The 16,349-nt window shown below is 40.9% G+C and overlaps 1 protein-coding gene across 1 annotated transcript in view; it reads right to left on the reverse strand.

Moving 5' to 3' along the window:
- Positions 1–580: 580 nt before the first annotated feature.
- Positions 581–16,349, reverse strand: part of SLC22A16 (solute carrier family 22 member 16) — a 32,869-nt gene continuing 17,100 nt past the window's right edge. The window contains 6 exon segments of the mRNA XM_039870370.1: positions 581–689; positions 692–859; positions 7,409–7,508; positions 8,522–8,631; positions 11,017–11,144; positions 14,270–14,798. Of these exon segments, the coding sequence (XP_039726304.1) occupies positions 645–689; positions 692–859; positions 7,409–7,508; positions 8,522–8,631; positions 11,017–11,144; positions 14,270–14,798 (1,080 nt within the window). The 3' untranslated portion in view covers positions 581–644.

The raw sequence follows: 16,349 nt of genomic DNA on the forward strand, positions 1-16,349 counted from the left end.
TCCCTGAACTGGACCAAACACAAGGACATTTGTCTACACAGTCAAGCCCTCTTTGCTCAAGAGTGCTAGAAAGCAAAACATCTTTTTCATAGCTAGAGTTTTTATAGTTAAATTATTTTATGGTTTAACAAATATTTTTTGACAGGGAATTACTAAAAAAGACTTGAATTTACAGCTATGATTCTCATAAAAGGAGAAGGAATATCAGAAAATCTTCAAAAGGCTTTGCCAAAAAAAAAAAAACAAATCTTCAAAAGGCTTTGCCAAAAAAAACAAACAAACACATTTTGATATGCTCCTTCTTCCCAGGTGACAGTCCTTGGGGGGCAGGGGCAACTCTGCTACTTACTGGAGTAGGTGGTATTACCTCAGATAATGAGCGGAGAAAAAGTTGAGAAATAATGACACAGAAGAACAAACACAGAAAAATACGTCGCGGCAATAAAAAAAAAAAAAGGCAGTCTAAAAAAAGAGCATTCTCATCTTGGTTTTTATTGCTTTTACAAAACAATTGTCTTAAAACTTTCTTACAATTTTTTTAAAAGACATATAAACAACATGTGGGAGATGAAAATAACATCTCTCTAATACAAAGGCATTAAAGTAAACAATATTTCAGGTGCGAGACAGCAAACATGGCACATTTATTCACTAAGACCAGAATCCCTAGAATTCATCGCTTCTATTTTTTTTCAACATCGGTATTATCGGTTGTGGGAGATAATACGCCTGCACCGCTATATCTTTCCTCATCCAGTCCTGCCGCCTCCTCCCAGGTGGTTGCCAGAGGCTTCCCAAGGGTTTCTGGAAGGTTTAGTGTTAGCAGTCCACTCACAAAGGCCAAAATCCCAACAAACAACTAGAAGAAATTTAAAAATTAATAAAAATAAGTGACACAGCAGGAAAGAAATGTACCCTTCAGAGACTAATTCTGAAACTTTTTCAGAGGGCAACGGAATTGAATTTGACATAACAGCTGTCGTTTTTATTCGGCAGCAAGACCTTTGGTTACCTAGGCAGGACTGGGAGTTCTTTAACTCATCAACCAGGTTTAATCTGATCATTCCACTCATTCATTAAACACCATGCAGCACTCAATAAGTCCCGGTTGCTGCCTGCGTTATTACTCTTGCAGGCACTATCTTAGGAGCTACACAGAGAAAAAGTTCCCTGTCCCATTTTCCCAGAGTCCAGAGTCTTGTGGAGAAAACCAGCAACTGAACCTTGGGCTGGGACGTAGTCAACCCTGTCCCTGCCCCAATAATCAGCATGCTATCTATCTGCATTCGGTAAATGATGGGGAATGAGTAAATGCATACATGCACGCGGGCATGAATGCTTCAATAAACCAAACCCATAGAACTTAAGGAAACCAAAAAAAGACAATGAAACTAATCACTATTTGGGGGGGGGGTCCATCTTATTTGCTCTAAAAATTTGGTATTTCTTTACTTTCCAGATTTTGACAAATAAAGGGGGCCTTTTAGACTAGCACCAAGGTGTCTGCCTTTAAAAATTCAAATCACACTAAAAATTAAAGTCTATACATTGATTCTTTTGATCATTATGAAGATGTTGGGTAGATTGCAGAACTAGATCGCTATACAGTCTTTAAAAATGTGTTCCATCTTTACATAATTTAAATTCCTCCAGCAAAAAAATACTGCCTGGGAAGAGCCCATAAAAATAATTTAAGGCATGGTTTTTCTGATAAATCACATACTTGGTGCTTTTACAGCCTCCGAGAACAAGAAACATAAAACACACAGTGCAACTGTGACACAATGTGAGGCCACATCAGTAACAGATGGAAGCTTTCGGGAAGTCAGCTTTTTATTTTGTTTTGCAGGATGCTGGCAATCTAAGTCCTAGAAAAATCCTAAGTAAGCCTAGAAGCAGTAGTAGAATTTAAAATGACAGTCCAAAGGATGTTTAAAAGCGTTTTCTGGTGCCTCAAGACATAACAGGTATAGCCACTGATGTACAAACCCCAGAAAAGCCCTGTGCCAGGGTCTGGAAAACACTGAGTAAGTCTAAACAAAAAAACAGAATCAAATGGAAGATCTAAGATAAGACTGAATTTTTCTTTTTAGCTTGGGGGTGAGAATAATGATCAGGAAATAAACAAACCCCAAACCCTCCATTCTCCCCTCTCTCCCTAAGCAGAAGGCCTGGTCTCCCCCATCCTGGCCAGCTCCCTCCACCCCACAAACATCCAAACAATGCCCTCTCCCCACCTCTCCCTCCCCCTGGCCAGGAGGAGCCTTTCGCCCTCTCCAGCTTCCACCGCCTCTCACCCCCTCCTCCTCAGGGTCCCCCTCCATCGGCAGACTGCCCTCCTTCTCATATATTTTTGAACTTTTCCTTTCCGCTGGCTAGTTTCCCTCAATAAAAAGTAAAGTTCTCGAGCCTCGCATAATCTCAAAAACCACTCTGCCCAGTAACTTGCTACCTGTGTGGCCTTGGACAAGTTACTTAACTTTTCTGCTCCTCAGTTTCCTTATCTGCAGAATGAAACAATAACAGTACCTTCCCCAAAAGACCGTTGAAAGGATTAAATTAAATAACACGTGTACAGCACTTAAAACAGTGCCTGGCCCATGGATAAGTAGTCAATAAATGCTGTCTTTTAAAAGAAGTGAAAGGACCTCTGCCCCAGCCCACACCCACCCCAGCCTCTGGCCCATCCTCTCCACAGCTGTCACTGCTTCCCTCTCAGCTCTCCTTGCATCCTGCCCTCTGCAGCCTGGCCCACTCCTAACATCCACGGAAGCTGCTGTTCCCAGGCCACACATCCCTGGCTGTCGAACCCAACGGACGTGTTCCTGTCTTAGCCATTGTTCTCTCCTGCCTTCCTTACCGCCTCTCCTCCTCTGGGATCCTGGGTACCTCCTCACCTCCCTGGCTGCTGTGCCTGTCTCCACCCTGGACCCTCTACCATCACACCTTAAGTGCTCCCAGGGTTCTGCTCTTCACTCTCCCCTCACTCTTTCCTCACTTCCTTATAAGCTGACTCCCAAATCTGTACCTCCAGCGGGGGCTGCCCCTAAGCGCCAGAGCTGTAAGAGTATCTGTCTCCTGGACGCGTCCCCCCCGTGCCCGTCTTGCAGATGCCCCACACTCATGGCATACTGTCCTTCCCCACCCCAACCTGTCCCTCCTTAGTGCCTGCCAGCTCCGGGAACCGTTCTCACATCCCGCCAGCTCCCCACCTCCACCATACCCAGCTGGTCACTAGATCCTGTGCATACAACTTTTCCATCTTGTCCTCTCAAATGCACCTTTAGTCCAAATGCTCTTCCTTTCTGACCTCCTCAGAGACCCCTGCCCATCTTTCCAAACATATCTCCTGACTCCTACAACCCACCCTGATCAGGTGTTAGCAATAATGCTTGCACCCAAACCCAAACTGGCCATGTTCCTTTTCCCTCTAAGCCTTTGCCTTTCCGTTTCCTCTGCCTGGAATTCCCATCTCTCTTTCTCCACCAGGCTGACTCTTACTGGCCCCTCCGATACAGATTAATGGCCCCTTCCTCCAGGAAGCCTCCCCTCTGGCCCCAGCCTGGGTTGGTAGCCCTCTTCTACAACCACATAACCCCAGCATTTCCTCACTACAGCCCCCATCTCTGGGGCTTGTGACTGTTCTTCTGCCTTCCCTACCAGACTGGACGTCCCTCAAGACAGAGGCTGTTTCTTTCATCTCTGCTAATTAGCACCCAGCAGACAGGTCACTCAAAATCGATCCACACTACATTTCTGCCAAATGCATTGATGAATACAAAAATTATATGAATTAGGTATCCACTTTTACTTAGATTACTAGAAAATAATGGTTGCTAATAAAAACATCAGAATGAGTGATTTTCATGTGCATCTTTTTAAAAGGGAAAACACAAACTTATCTTCTAGATTAGGTTTCTGTTCCACCAAACTGCCTCTCTAGGCAGTTTGACATCCATAAACAAGCTTAATGAGAAACTGAATACTCTCTTTTTTCACTCATTAAAAACAACAAGCAATATCTGTGGCCTCCAAAGGAAGCACATTCACAGAATATTTCTACAAATGTTCACAAGACCCTGCTGAGAGGGCTTGTCTTGGGAAAGGGGGAGCTGGGCGGTCAGGGTCAGGGTGGAGAAGGAGTTCATTTCTCTGCATTCCCTTTTGTGCTGTTTGTACTATAAAAGGTATGCTATTGGAGTTTGCATCCAAGCTCTGTCCCCTGAAGGTATGTGACCTTGGGCTAATCATGACTTTCTGTAATGTCACCACATCTGTAAAATGGGAAGAGCAATAAATGGTTATCTGTAGTCTATGAAGACTAATTTTTGTAAAACACCTAAAACAGAGCTTATCAGAGAGCAAGCGCTACTTAAGGATCTGTTAAGTAAAATGAAAATCCCTTTAAACTCCATAGTCCTTAATGGACCGATATAGATGTCCTTTTTAAAAAAAATCTTTACTCGGTTTTAGTAAATTTATTGCAGTTTGCTTTTATAAATTTACCTATCTTCTTCTGTGTTTCAGTTCATTGTTTAAAAAACACCTTTCTTATTTTTTTTTTATCTCTTATTTATTTACTAAGGAGCATCAAGTACTAGCACAAAGAAGGTGCTTCTAGAAAAGTCCATATCCTAAAATGGGTGGTGGACTCTCCAAAAAAAAAACCTCCCCATGCAGGCCAGACAGCCCATGTCATTTCAAACTCAGAGTCGGCCCAGGAAAGAGGGTGGCAACCCAACACCCTAAGCAAATCTGGCTGAGTGCCTGCTCTGGGACACGAGAGGGATGCCCATGACAAGCCAGTGATTCCCAAGGAACAGTTGGAAACCATCACGTGTCCAAGGTGACTTTAGGTTGTATCAAACACTTGCTTTACTACTTGTGAGATTCTGTTAGTGTGCTTTAGAAAAAGATATAAGTAGTTTAACACCCGTGATTTCACTGTTATTATTGTTTAAGGCAAAGCTAAATCTAAAAATTAAATTTTTAAATTTAAATCTAAATTTTTAAATTTAAATTTATTTTAAACTTTTTAAATTTTACTTATTTATTTTAAATTTTATTTTTATTTTAAATTTAAAGTTTTAAATTGCTTCATAAAATATTAAGCAAATTATAACATGAGTGGCACATAAAGTAAAGAAATGCTTTGCTGGAACCAGTGGTGGGGATACAGAATGACCTCTCCTACAAGAGTTCAACACTAACTGGGGGGACAAGGACACACATGCAAATAATAAAGTCAGACAGCGACTGTGGGCTGTGGGAGGGGCACACACGAAACGCTGAGCGGACATGGGGAGAGTCAGGGGCTCTGAGTGGCTTTCTTGGAGAGGTGGGGCTTGCTCTGCATCTTAAAGACACATGGGGCTGCCTCATCTAACCCCCTACAGCGTTTGGCCTCCCACCAGGCATCCGGCAGAGGCAGTACAGGAGGATGAACTGGGAATGAAGCAGGTGGTTCCAGCTATGGACTTATTTCCCCAGCTGTGGAAGTCACAGCCTCGTCCAGAAGGTCCTGGTGAGGCAGCTGGTCTCCACGAAGCCTGGGAATACCTCATGAGAGGGACCATGTTGTGTCAATGGCCATGAACTTCATGGAAGTATGGGGAAAAAATCAGTGCCTCGACTCATCTTACATTCCTGGGAGTCCTTCAAGGCTCTGCCCCAGATGGAGTTTACTTTTGAGATGTTTGAGTCCTAATAGTTCTTGAATTTACCTCTTAAAAAGAAAAAAAAAAAAAAAAGAGGTCTATGTCTATCTATCATAAAATATGATTTAAGTATAAAAAAGGTATAAAACAAATGCACAGTTTCAGAAATAATTACACTCTTGATCGCCCACAACCAAACACTGCATGTGTCCTAGAAGCCTCTTCCTCCCTCCTCCACAGTGGTCCCAGTTTAGGAGATGGGAGAGAAACACTCTCTACAGAGGGACAGTTAGGCAGAGGCATAGGGGGCTGAGGGGAAGTGGAGAAGGAGTGGAGAACCAAAACGAACTAGGGAAGGTGGGCAGGGGGTTCAGCCTGGAAAGGAATTGAATCGGGCAGAGTTTGGATTCTATTCTGAAGGTGACGGGGCAGTTGGAGCAGAACTGTGGTTCAGCGAATTGTGATGGGGCGAAGGGGTGGAGTGCAGGGAAAAGACGGAAGTTGATGAGGAACTGAACTGGAAGCAGGCAACCTGGGGTGTTTTTGAGAAAGAAGGCAAGGATTTAGTGTCCTGGATTGGGAGGAGAGTGGGGAAGAAACACAGGGCAAATAAAAATCTGATGCTCAAGTGTCAGGCTGAAGGCCACTGACTCCTAACCCAAAGTGGGAGACAGAGGAGGAGGAAATTTAAGTCACCAGTTCGGTTTGGGCAACAGTGAATCTACTTAGGACACTCGGGGAGAATAATCCATAAGGCTGGTAGAAATGTGTCTGCAGCCCAGAAGAGAAGTCAGAACTTAGGAAAGGTTATCCACACAGGGACTGAGAAAGATAGCCAGGATGGCTCTTGGAAAACGAGTCTATCTAAGGGGCAGTAAGAAAAAAGAAAGAGGAGCACTGAAGGAGACATAGAGGGAACAGCCTAGAGAAAGATACAGCTAAGAAGTCTGGGAGAGGCAGCCTGGAGGAGGAGGAAGAGGGCCGGCAGGCCCAGGGCTCTCCCCCAAGTCACTGCAGCACCTCAGGCCGCCCCCCAGCCCCACGCTCCGGATCCCTACTCCCCCACTCCTCCCTGACTCCCACCTTCCTCCTGACCAGAGGGTTTTACTAAACCCAAGTATAAGCGTGCTCCACGTGATTCCCCAACCTCTCAACCCCTACATGAGGAAGCCTGCAAATGGAACACTGTGCTCACTCTTCATAACCAGGCAAATAGCCCACGGTGCCACAGCTAGATGGGAAGGGTTTTTACATCTGAAAACCACAGGCCCCCAAACCTCTCCATCAGGCACCATGGAATCCTTCAAGGAACAGGCAGCCTCTAGAATTCTCCTTGACCAGCAGGCACACAGAGGGAAGGCAGAGGAGAGGGGTGGGGGTGGGTGGTAGCCTGCGGATCCAGGTAGAGGAGCGCAGGCTGGGGTTGGCCAGGTGATGGAGGCAGAGGCATGAGGTACTACAAAGACCAGAGCTCTCCCTTACGTGGATGCAGCTTCATGATAAAGGTGAAGAGAGGCCCTTCTCTGGCAGGCAGAGTTGTGATGTACAGTTCACTGGTGGTTGGAAGGCAAATGACCAACAAGAAAAAAGCAGCCACCACCCTACTTATCAACTGGTGAGCTGTTAATAAGGCTTCTACAAAACCCCATCATTGAATTATAAATTTGCTTCCAATAAATAAAAATATAGAAGGCAATTAGCTGGTCTACCTCTCTGCTATCTCGGTAAGGTCCTATAAACTGATTAAACACCTGGGGCATGAAGATCCAAATGCTGGAGAGGTAAATGCTCAATGGGGCCAAGATGCTTCCCCCACGGGATACCATACTGCCACTTCCCACAGCCTGTGTCCTGAAAACGAGAAGAGTATTCAGACAGACAGCAGCAAGAACAGAAAACAAGTAGAACACAGATGATGCAGGAGTAATGGAATGACTTTCTGTAGCCCCTGTCCACCCTCCCATCAGGGAATAAATAATAAAACTTAAGCTTGGCTTAACATACTTGGAAATAATTTTACTTTAATTTTTCGAGAATCACCCATGATTTAGATCCACATTCTGTGAAACAGTGGTGGATACATGCATGCAGATAATTCAAGGCAATTCAAGATAGAAAAAAAAAAAAGGTAAATCATTCTTCATGGTATACAGATGAGGCCCTCATGTATATTGAGGATAATATCAATCTTCTAGAGCAGATATTTGTTTGGGGTATCTCAGAGAGAGAATTTTGAAGAACAAAAAAATTTGTCTACGGAACATTTTATTTTTTAAAGTCAAGCAATATCTCAATGTGCTTTTCTTTAAAAGTTATTTAAAGAAATCTTATAGAATGTTTAGCAGGAAGGAAAGAATGTACTTTCAATGGGAATAAATATCTTTTCTTTTAACCAAGCGAGCGGAGAGGCCCCAGGAGAAACCGAACCTGCCCAACACCCTGATCTTGGACTTCTAACCTCCAGAACTGTGAGGAAATAAATTTCTGTTGATGAGCCACCCAGTTTTGGTGTTTCATTACAGTGACCCTAGCAAACTAGTACAACTGACATTAGAACATCAAGAGACACATCCTGAGAAAATTAGCCTTCAGTCGTATGGCCAGTCAGTGTAAGACATGAATTATATTCAGGATTTAAAATGGTTTTAGGATAATAGAGCATTATTTCAAAATGACTTCTTTAATACCCTTGCTAATGAGGTATAGACAAAGCCTCAGATTCAGAATTACCATCATCATGTAACTTTCCCATACCTTCAAGCTCCAGTAACTTCTATGAAAACAAAGCGTTTATACTCAAAGGCCAAATATAACAAAATGACATGGAAGTGAAAGATAACTGGGAAAAAAAAAGTAACTCTCACCTTATCATGGTTGGGTACAGCTCTGCTGTATAGAGGAAAATGAGGCCAAACGCTGAGCCTATGCCAAATTTTCCACCCATTGTTGCCACCACAGTCCAGATATGGTGATTCTGAAAAAAATATGTTAGCAAAATAGACCGTCATAATATTTTAAGAATATATAAAATCTTTTATATTTTATATATAAAAAAATTTTTAATAAAATTATTCCTTAAAACTTTCTAATTCTCCAGTATTTTTCAGAACAATGAAGAGTTTTTTTCCGTTTGAATTTATTTTATAAATGCTACTCGTGGTTGGCAAAAGATTTCCATCTTTATGAAATTTAGAGGAAAGTTTTCTTGTGACTCCCCCAAGCCTTGGAGATTTCAAATTACCAAGTAAGAATCGAATGCCCCTTGGGAAGACTGCTATGGAATGAGATATGCCCAGACATGCTGGTTCCACCAATAATTGACCCACTCCTTCTGGAACTGATCCAGCAGATAAATCAAAGAACCATAAAAACAAATTGTGCCCTTTGCAGCAGTAATTCCATGGCTTATAAATTATCTTCAGAAAATAATTTGAAAGTGATAACTGAACTATGAATACAGACTCTTCCCCCCACAACCCCTATCCCTGCCACTTTGGCTGATGCATTCCTTAACAACAAAACCTCTCCGACTCAGTCCCTGCTTTCCCTAACATCCCACTTCCAGCAATGGCTCGCAAAGACCTCCGAGATTCCATCTCTTCTCTCCCCATCTGCTTGCTGGATGTTGAGACTCAAGTGACCTTAGAGTTCATGTGTTGAGGATGGCAGTGCCTCTGTCAACCTGAGTCCCTGAATGACTCCAGGGAGCTGAACACCCCCTCATCACTCCCACTGCTGCCAACCAGGTTATACCCACATCAGACTTTCTATGAGCAATAAATAAATGTCTATTATGTGAAGTCACTCTATTAAAGCAGCTCGTGTCACCTTGTCACCTTAATTACTGTTGTAGACAATATCTGTTGAATGAATTAACATGACTTAAAAAATTTGTATTGTGTTGGCATTACCATTTGGGAAGAAATTTTATTAAAGGGTAGAAATTCATGGTTAGGGGTTAGTGCTCTATTTCTAAAATCCTCAACAGCCACATTTCTGTTTTCTGCATTACTGCTGTGGCTTAACCGCTGTAGAACTTGAAAGTTCTGGGGTTCCCCTAAATCTTCACCAACTCAAAGGCAGCTGCTATCAACTCAGCTAATATCACTGCAAACTACTCAAAAACACAAACAGCAGCAGGCATGGGTGAAGTGCCCTCAAATTGGCAGAAGACACTCTTGTCCTGAGTGGTTTTGTTACATTTATATCAGTTGTAATAATATCGATCATCTGGAAACTTCAATTACATAAAACATTCACCAACCCTGACAATTAAGTGAAGTAAAGTGTTACTAAAAAAGGAAGTCACTGGTTAGCTTAAATTTCAAACGATATGCGAAACTTAAAATACCTTGCTCTAAACGCTGAGATACTGTAATCGCTTCTTGGCCTTTTGACTAAGATCAAGTGTAAATGCTAAGATACTATTGCTTCCTAATTATATAATCACTGGAGAAAATTATATAAAATATTTTAAAGTATTATTATAGTGACCATATTTTCCAAATATAGAATGAAAATACAGGTTATGACAACATTTGGGGGTAGAGGGTGGATGCAAGAGGTATACTAGGAGATGGGGTTTGTCAAAATATAGGAATGTAAAAGTTGTTTCAGTAGTTTATGGCAGTGTTTCTCACTGAGAAACTGCATGTTTAAAAACGATCCCCTCAGAGGATTTATGTGTACTAGAAATTGCCAACTAGTAATCTACCACAATGAAAATCAAGACTATTTAATAGGAACGATATGACTCGTTATATCCTGCAGATGTCTCCATGGCTCCCTCCCTCCTTCAGGTTTCTGATCAAACATCACCTTCTCTCAGAGGCACGCCATCCTCGATCACCCTAGATAAAATAGAATAGTACACATGTGTGCCCCCAACCCACTCACAGTCTTTCTGTATGCCTCGTCCTGTTTTTTCTTCGTAATGTTTACAGAAACTTGATTCATTGTGTGTCTTCAGCACCTAGAACAGCACCTGACACATAACAGATGCTGGATAGATCTTTGTTGAATGAATGAATGAATGTTTGGAAGGCATAACCTACCTTCCTCACTCAAGATTATTGTGTTTACAAAGCACAACACTGGACAACTCTGGGAAGTACAACTATGGGCATTTTTTTTTCATATTTCTTTTTTTTTCCTTAAATTTTCCACAATGAGCATGTACTACTCGATATAACAGCGAAATAATGATTTTTTTAAAGAAAATATATTTTTAAATATATGTATATGCTCTGTCCATATGTCTGAATTGATCTTCATACTTATTGTAATAAGTTTAAAATTCTCCCATCAAATCATCATAGTATAACTAATCATTCCCTAAATAAAACATAAAATAACTTACCCTGGGGATCACCATAATCATACCACTGAAAAATGCACTTAAGAGAAGGGAGAAGACCAAAATGTTTCTTCTCCCCACACTGTCCATCCCCAAGCACACGAACGTGTAGGCAGGAATTTCCACTGCACCTGTCATTGAGCAAAAGGGCCCTGTATAAGCCATGGTGTGCGAGTGTGTAAGGGGACCTTGACGTCTAACCCACCTCCCAGCAGAAGCCACCAGCCTCATCCCTGCTTCCGGGGGCCTTTCAGAACTATCCAACAACTGCCTGAGGCAACAAGCCCTACCACTTTTAAACTCCCTGGAAGATGTTTCCTGTGAAATGCACTAAGGCTCCCATAATTCACCCTGCACTTATCATCTGTCCTAGAATCTTATCCCCTACCAAGTGAAAGCTCCGCAGGACACAGCACGGTGCCTGGAGGACAGGCCTGTTGAACAAATAAATAGGTAAATTAATAGACAACATTGATAATATCTGATCTTTGCTTTCTTATACTTGACAGAACTAGGGGGAAAATGTTGTATCAGTACCTTCAAACTTAGAAACTAAAGTAGAAAATTCAGTGTACACAGCTGAAAATTCAAGTACACAAACTAAGGATGACTCTTTGATGGATTGTTAAACATTTAAAAATCCAATATGAATCACCTACAGAACAGGGACTCTGCTTTGGGCCCCTTTTTCCTCCCTCACGACAAAAACTAAAGAGTCGGATCCCTAATTGATGTAAAAGCCCTTCCCTTGAAGAACCAAAGTTTGAATCTCGGCTCTAGAACAAAGAAGCTTTATTATCTATCAGCCAGAACCAAACAGGGAGCAAGCAAGAGCTCTCAGCAAAACTGAGTCAACCCGACTGTTTACTGGGTGACTTGGAAACAGTCACCGTTCACCAGCCCAAATTACCCATCTAATCCAAAATCCTGTTCTTTCCTCCCTCCGCAGTTTATCTGATCTCAGGACACTACCCACCACTGCCTCTTAGGAGTGCTGTGCATTTGTCCACTCATCTATAGAAGTTTACAAGCACCTTGGGGGGCAGGTCTGGGCCTATGTATCTCTCTCCACAGCTTCTGGAACACATCATAGAGATGTATACATATTTTCTAAGTGAACATTCTTAGTAGTACATCAGAAATTAAACTCAGTTGCAGTTGCTCGGAAAAAACTGGCTCAAGCAAAGGCAAATAATAATAACAATAATAGTAATAACGACATCATCATAATAATATTCTGAGCATCATCTGAGAGACAGTCTCTCTCTTTCGTTAATGCGAAAAAAAAAAAATAGATCTGGAGGAAACACCTCCCATTCACAGACCTTGCTGTTAAGGTCCATGCTTCCAGGCCAGGACATTAGGTATCTCTACTACCCTATTTTTTTTTTAAGAGTTTAGCAAGTACTTTTAAGATCAAATAAGACAAAGATCTTCAAAAGAGCCTCATGGGAGTAGGCCTGGATTATTATCCCCACTTGACAACTAAGAGTAAATGATTTTAGCCAAATGAATAAGGGATAGCTCAAGGGCTGGAAGCGAGGTCTTGGTGAGCCAAGGTTCCTTTCCTTCAGTCCGCCTCCTCCACTGCCTCCCTCCATGTCTGATTCAAAGCTCTCTCCTCTACAGGACTGTGTGCAAAGCCACCAACCAACCTCCTGGAGTCTAGTAAAGCTGGGCAGCAACCATGAAACAGCTGAAGTGACAGTGAGAGTAGACTACACTGATTTTTCCTGAGTTCTTGCTTCAGGATACTGACACCACATCTAATCTGGGGCTTGACTATGACTGGGATAGAAATGGAGCAAGCAATGAGGCCCAACCCTTCCAGGATTAGGACAATGGGCCAACAATTTCTTCGCTTAATCATATATAATCTCTCTAATCAGCCGGACCCCATTCCCCTCCTATCTCCACATTACCCAAAAGGTATGCCTTAAAGCTACTGAAGCATTTTTCACCTGCGTTTTTCACCAGCTCTGGCATAAAACCAGAGCTGAAATTCCCACCAGCCCCAAACCATCTCAAGAGAGAAAAACTTGCTCAAAAATTTCACAGCAGAGAAGTATTGACTAGAAGCACCTGTCAACAAGAAGACTTGGAAGAGTAATGACATGAAAAATCCAAGAGAGTTCAGAATATAAAACCATGTATACTTTTCTTGGAAACATTTTTATAATTATGAGATTGACCAGTTTCTTGAGAATTTATATCTCCATCAAAATTAAAATATTGTATCATAAAGATCTAAAACTCCAGGCCACACCCCATCCCTTCTTTCTACCGTTTGCTGCTCTATTCTAGGAATACTGCATCATTTCTCAAATTGGCATTTAGTATGGGTATGAAGTCCCAAAGGATTCTTTCCATAAACATATTGGTTTGTCCAAAAAGGGAGCAAGGTTGTTTTCTTAAAATGACTTCTCTCATAATTCCTGCTGAGCTATAACAAACAAAAATAGATGAGTCATCAGAGCACTTTAATGAGAAGGGGCGATGATATCTATGTATAAAAATTTTACAGCAAGATTTTCTAAGGATAATATCAAACATAGACAGCCTGCATGGTAATAACAGGAGTTAAGACTAGATGAACAAATGCAGATTTCTACTATTTCTCTCATATTTGATATGAATTTGGTTTATCCTAGGAGTTGCACCTCAAGCCATCACGGCAATATCTGAAGCCAGTTTTAAGCTGCTACTACTAAAATGAAAGAAGCATGACAACATAAGTGATATAGTCACATGTATCTAAGTTATTTTACTGACTAAAATTTCTAACGTGAGGACATTTAAAGAAAAAAAAGCAACCAAAATATCTCCAAGACATATTACAGTTTAAAAGGAAAACTTACAAAGAACAATATGCAGTGAATGACCTCATTTATGTTAAAATAGAAAACCTTGATCCGCACAAATATATGGAAACGCACAAAAAGAGATGTAAAAGGGCACAAAACCAAATGTTACAGAAGTTACCCTGAAAAAGGGTTCTGAGATGGGGATGGGCTTGAAGAAAGGAAGCAAGCAAGGAGGAGAGGCAGAAAAGGAAGAAGGGGCTAAATTCTTCTGACTGTTCACATTTTTTTAAAAGAAAATATATACGTGTGCTATAGTCTAGTAATACTAAAAGAGACCATAATAATATAGTTGGCAGTATTATTCCTGGTAGAAAAAAGACAATAAAAACACATTAAAAACATGGTAAAAATTTCACTTCATAATTATACTGAAATATAATTGAACTACTTACCTATGAGAAAGAGATTTAAATATTCATTGCCTCCTAAATTAACAGAATTCAAGGAGAAGGAATAGAATCCAAAACATGCTGTGAACCATACCAGCCAAACAGTAAGTGTTCTTGTTCCAATATTCCAGTCATAAAACAGATCGAATAGGTTGTACTTAACTTCAAAAGGCTTAAAAGCAACAGGATCGTGTAGATCCCGTGATAAAATTTCTGACAGCTTACAGGGGCTTGCCCTATTCCACCTGGCCATCTTATCAAGTACTAATTGTGCTTCTTCATATCTTCCCTCTGAGACAAGCCAAAAAGGTGTCTCCGGTAGCATCCAACAGCCAAAGACGAAGGGGAGAGTCGCTGTGGAGAGGATTATCTGATAGGTCCACCAAGATCTGACCAAGTAGCCCGTCAAAGCCACCACCATTGTTCCAATCGCAAAAAAGGAATGCAAATGGATGGATGCCCATGTCCGAGCCTTCATGCCAATAAATTCTGTCACATAGACAAACACCACCACAAGATAGCCACTTGAAACCTGAAAAACAAAGAGGGAAGGGTGGTCCAGATTTAAGATCACATTTGTAATTACTGAGGGGTCTGATTTCTCTGCACATTGCACAGAGACAAGAGCGAAAATGACAAATAACTGTTTTCTGAAAACCCTATCACATTTATAAAAGGGTATTTAACCCAATCCATCCTTCTTCTTTATACGGGTCCTTTCGTCTTCTCTCAACCCTCTCTACCCCCAGTGGCAAAACTTGAGAGGTTATGTATGAATAAATTTTAGATACTGCCTTTTGTTTCATTTAATCTTCCTTTATATCGTAAATTTACTTCTTACATAGATAAAATGCACATCCATTTATCTATATGCAGGAGGTCCTTATTATTAAATCCTAAATTTTAAAATGGCTACTATCAAAAAAAAAAATAACAAGTGTTGGCAAGCATGTGGAAAAATTGGAAACTGCGGACTATTGGTGGGAATGTGAAATGATGCAGCTGTTGAGGAAAACAGCATAGGGATGCCTCGAAAAATTAAAAATAGAATTACCATATGATCCAGCAATCCCATTTTAGGTATATACCCAAAAGAATAGAAAGCAAGTGAAGTTTCAAAGAGATATTTGTACATCCATGTTCATAACAGCATTATTCACAGTGGCTAAAATGTGGAAACAACACAAGCATCCAATGACAGATGCATAGATAAGCAAAATGTGGTAAACACATACAATGGAATTATTATTCAGCCATAGAAAGGAAGGAGGAAGGATATTCTGACCTATGCTACCACATGAATGAACTTTGAGAACATAATGCTAAGTGAAATAAGCCAATCACAAAAAGACAAATACTGTATGACTGCATTTAAATGAGGTACCTAGAGTAGTCAAATTTAGAGAGACTATGACAGTGGTTGCTAGAGGATTTGCGGGGAGAGAGAATGGTGAGTTATTGTTTAATTGGTACAGAGTCTCGATTTTGCAAGATGAATGGTAGTGATGCTTGTACAATATGAACATACCTACCATCACCGAACTGTACACCTAAAAATAGTTAAGACGATAAATTTTATGTCGTGTATATTTTACCATAATAAAAAAAAGGGCAAAAAAAAAAACCTCTTTATTTTGAAAAGAGGCCTATCTTTAATTTAACAAAATTTAGATAATAATAGCAATATGTGATCATTCTTGGAATAAACAAATAATGAATCAAATGATAGGTTTTTTTGTGGGGAGGGGAAAGGATTAAAATTTTTCCATCAAAATTATTCCACATTTGACTTTTATAACACAAATCATAGTTAATTTTTGCAAAATTATTCTAGAGCGCCACTCATTTCCCTGAAACCCTCTTAATCCTCTGATATTTGAATTAATCCCTTTTGAAGGCCTCATTATGTCATTATCCTTGAGAATGTTAATTTCTGCAAAAGTTAACTGGTCTGTTTCTGCCAGATCCCAACTGGTCAAGGGATTTGGGTAGGATTTGGGCAGTTTTCCCCCATCGCTTTCAAAGACTCTTCATAATCAAGCATCTTTTGTAAGATCTGCAATTTTGCCTTGCATCAGAGTCA

This window comes from Pteropus medius, unplaced genomic scaffold (assembly GCF_902729225.1).
Source record: "Pteropus medius unplaced genomic scaffold, Ma_sr-lr_union100, whole genome shotgun sequence".
NCBI classification, from domain to species: Eukaryota; Metazoa; Chordata; class Mammalia; order Chiroptera; family Pteropodidae; genus Pteropus; species Pteropus medius.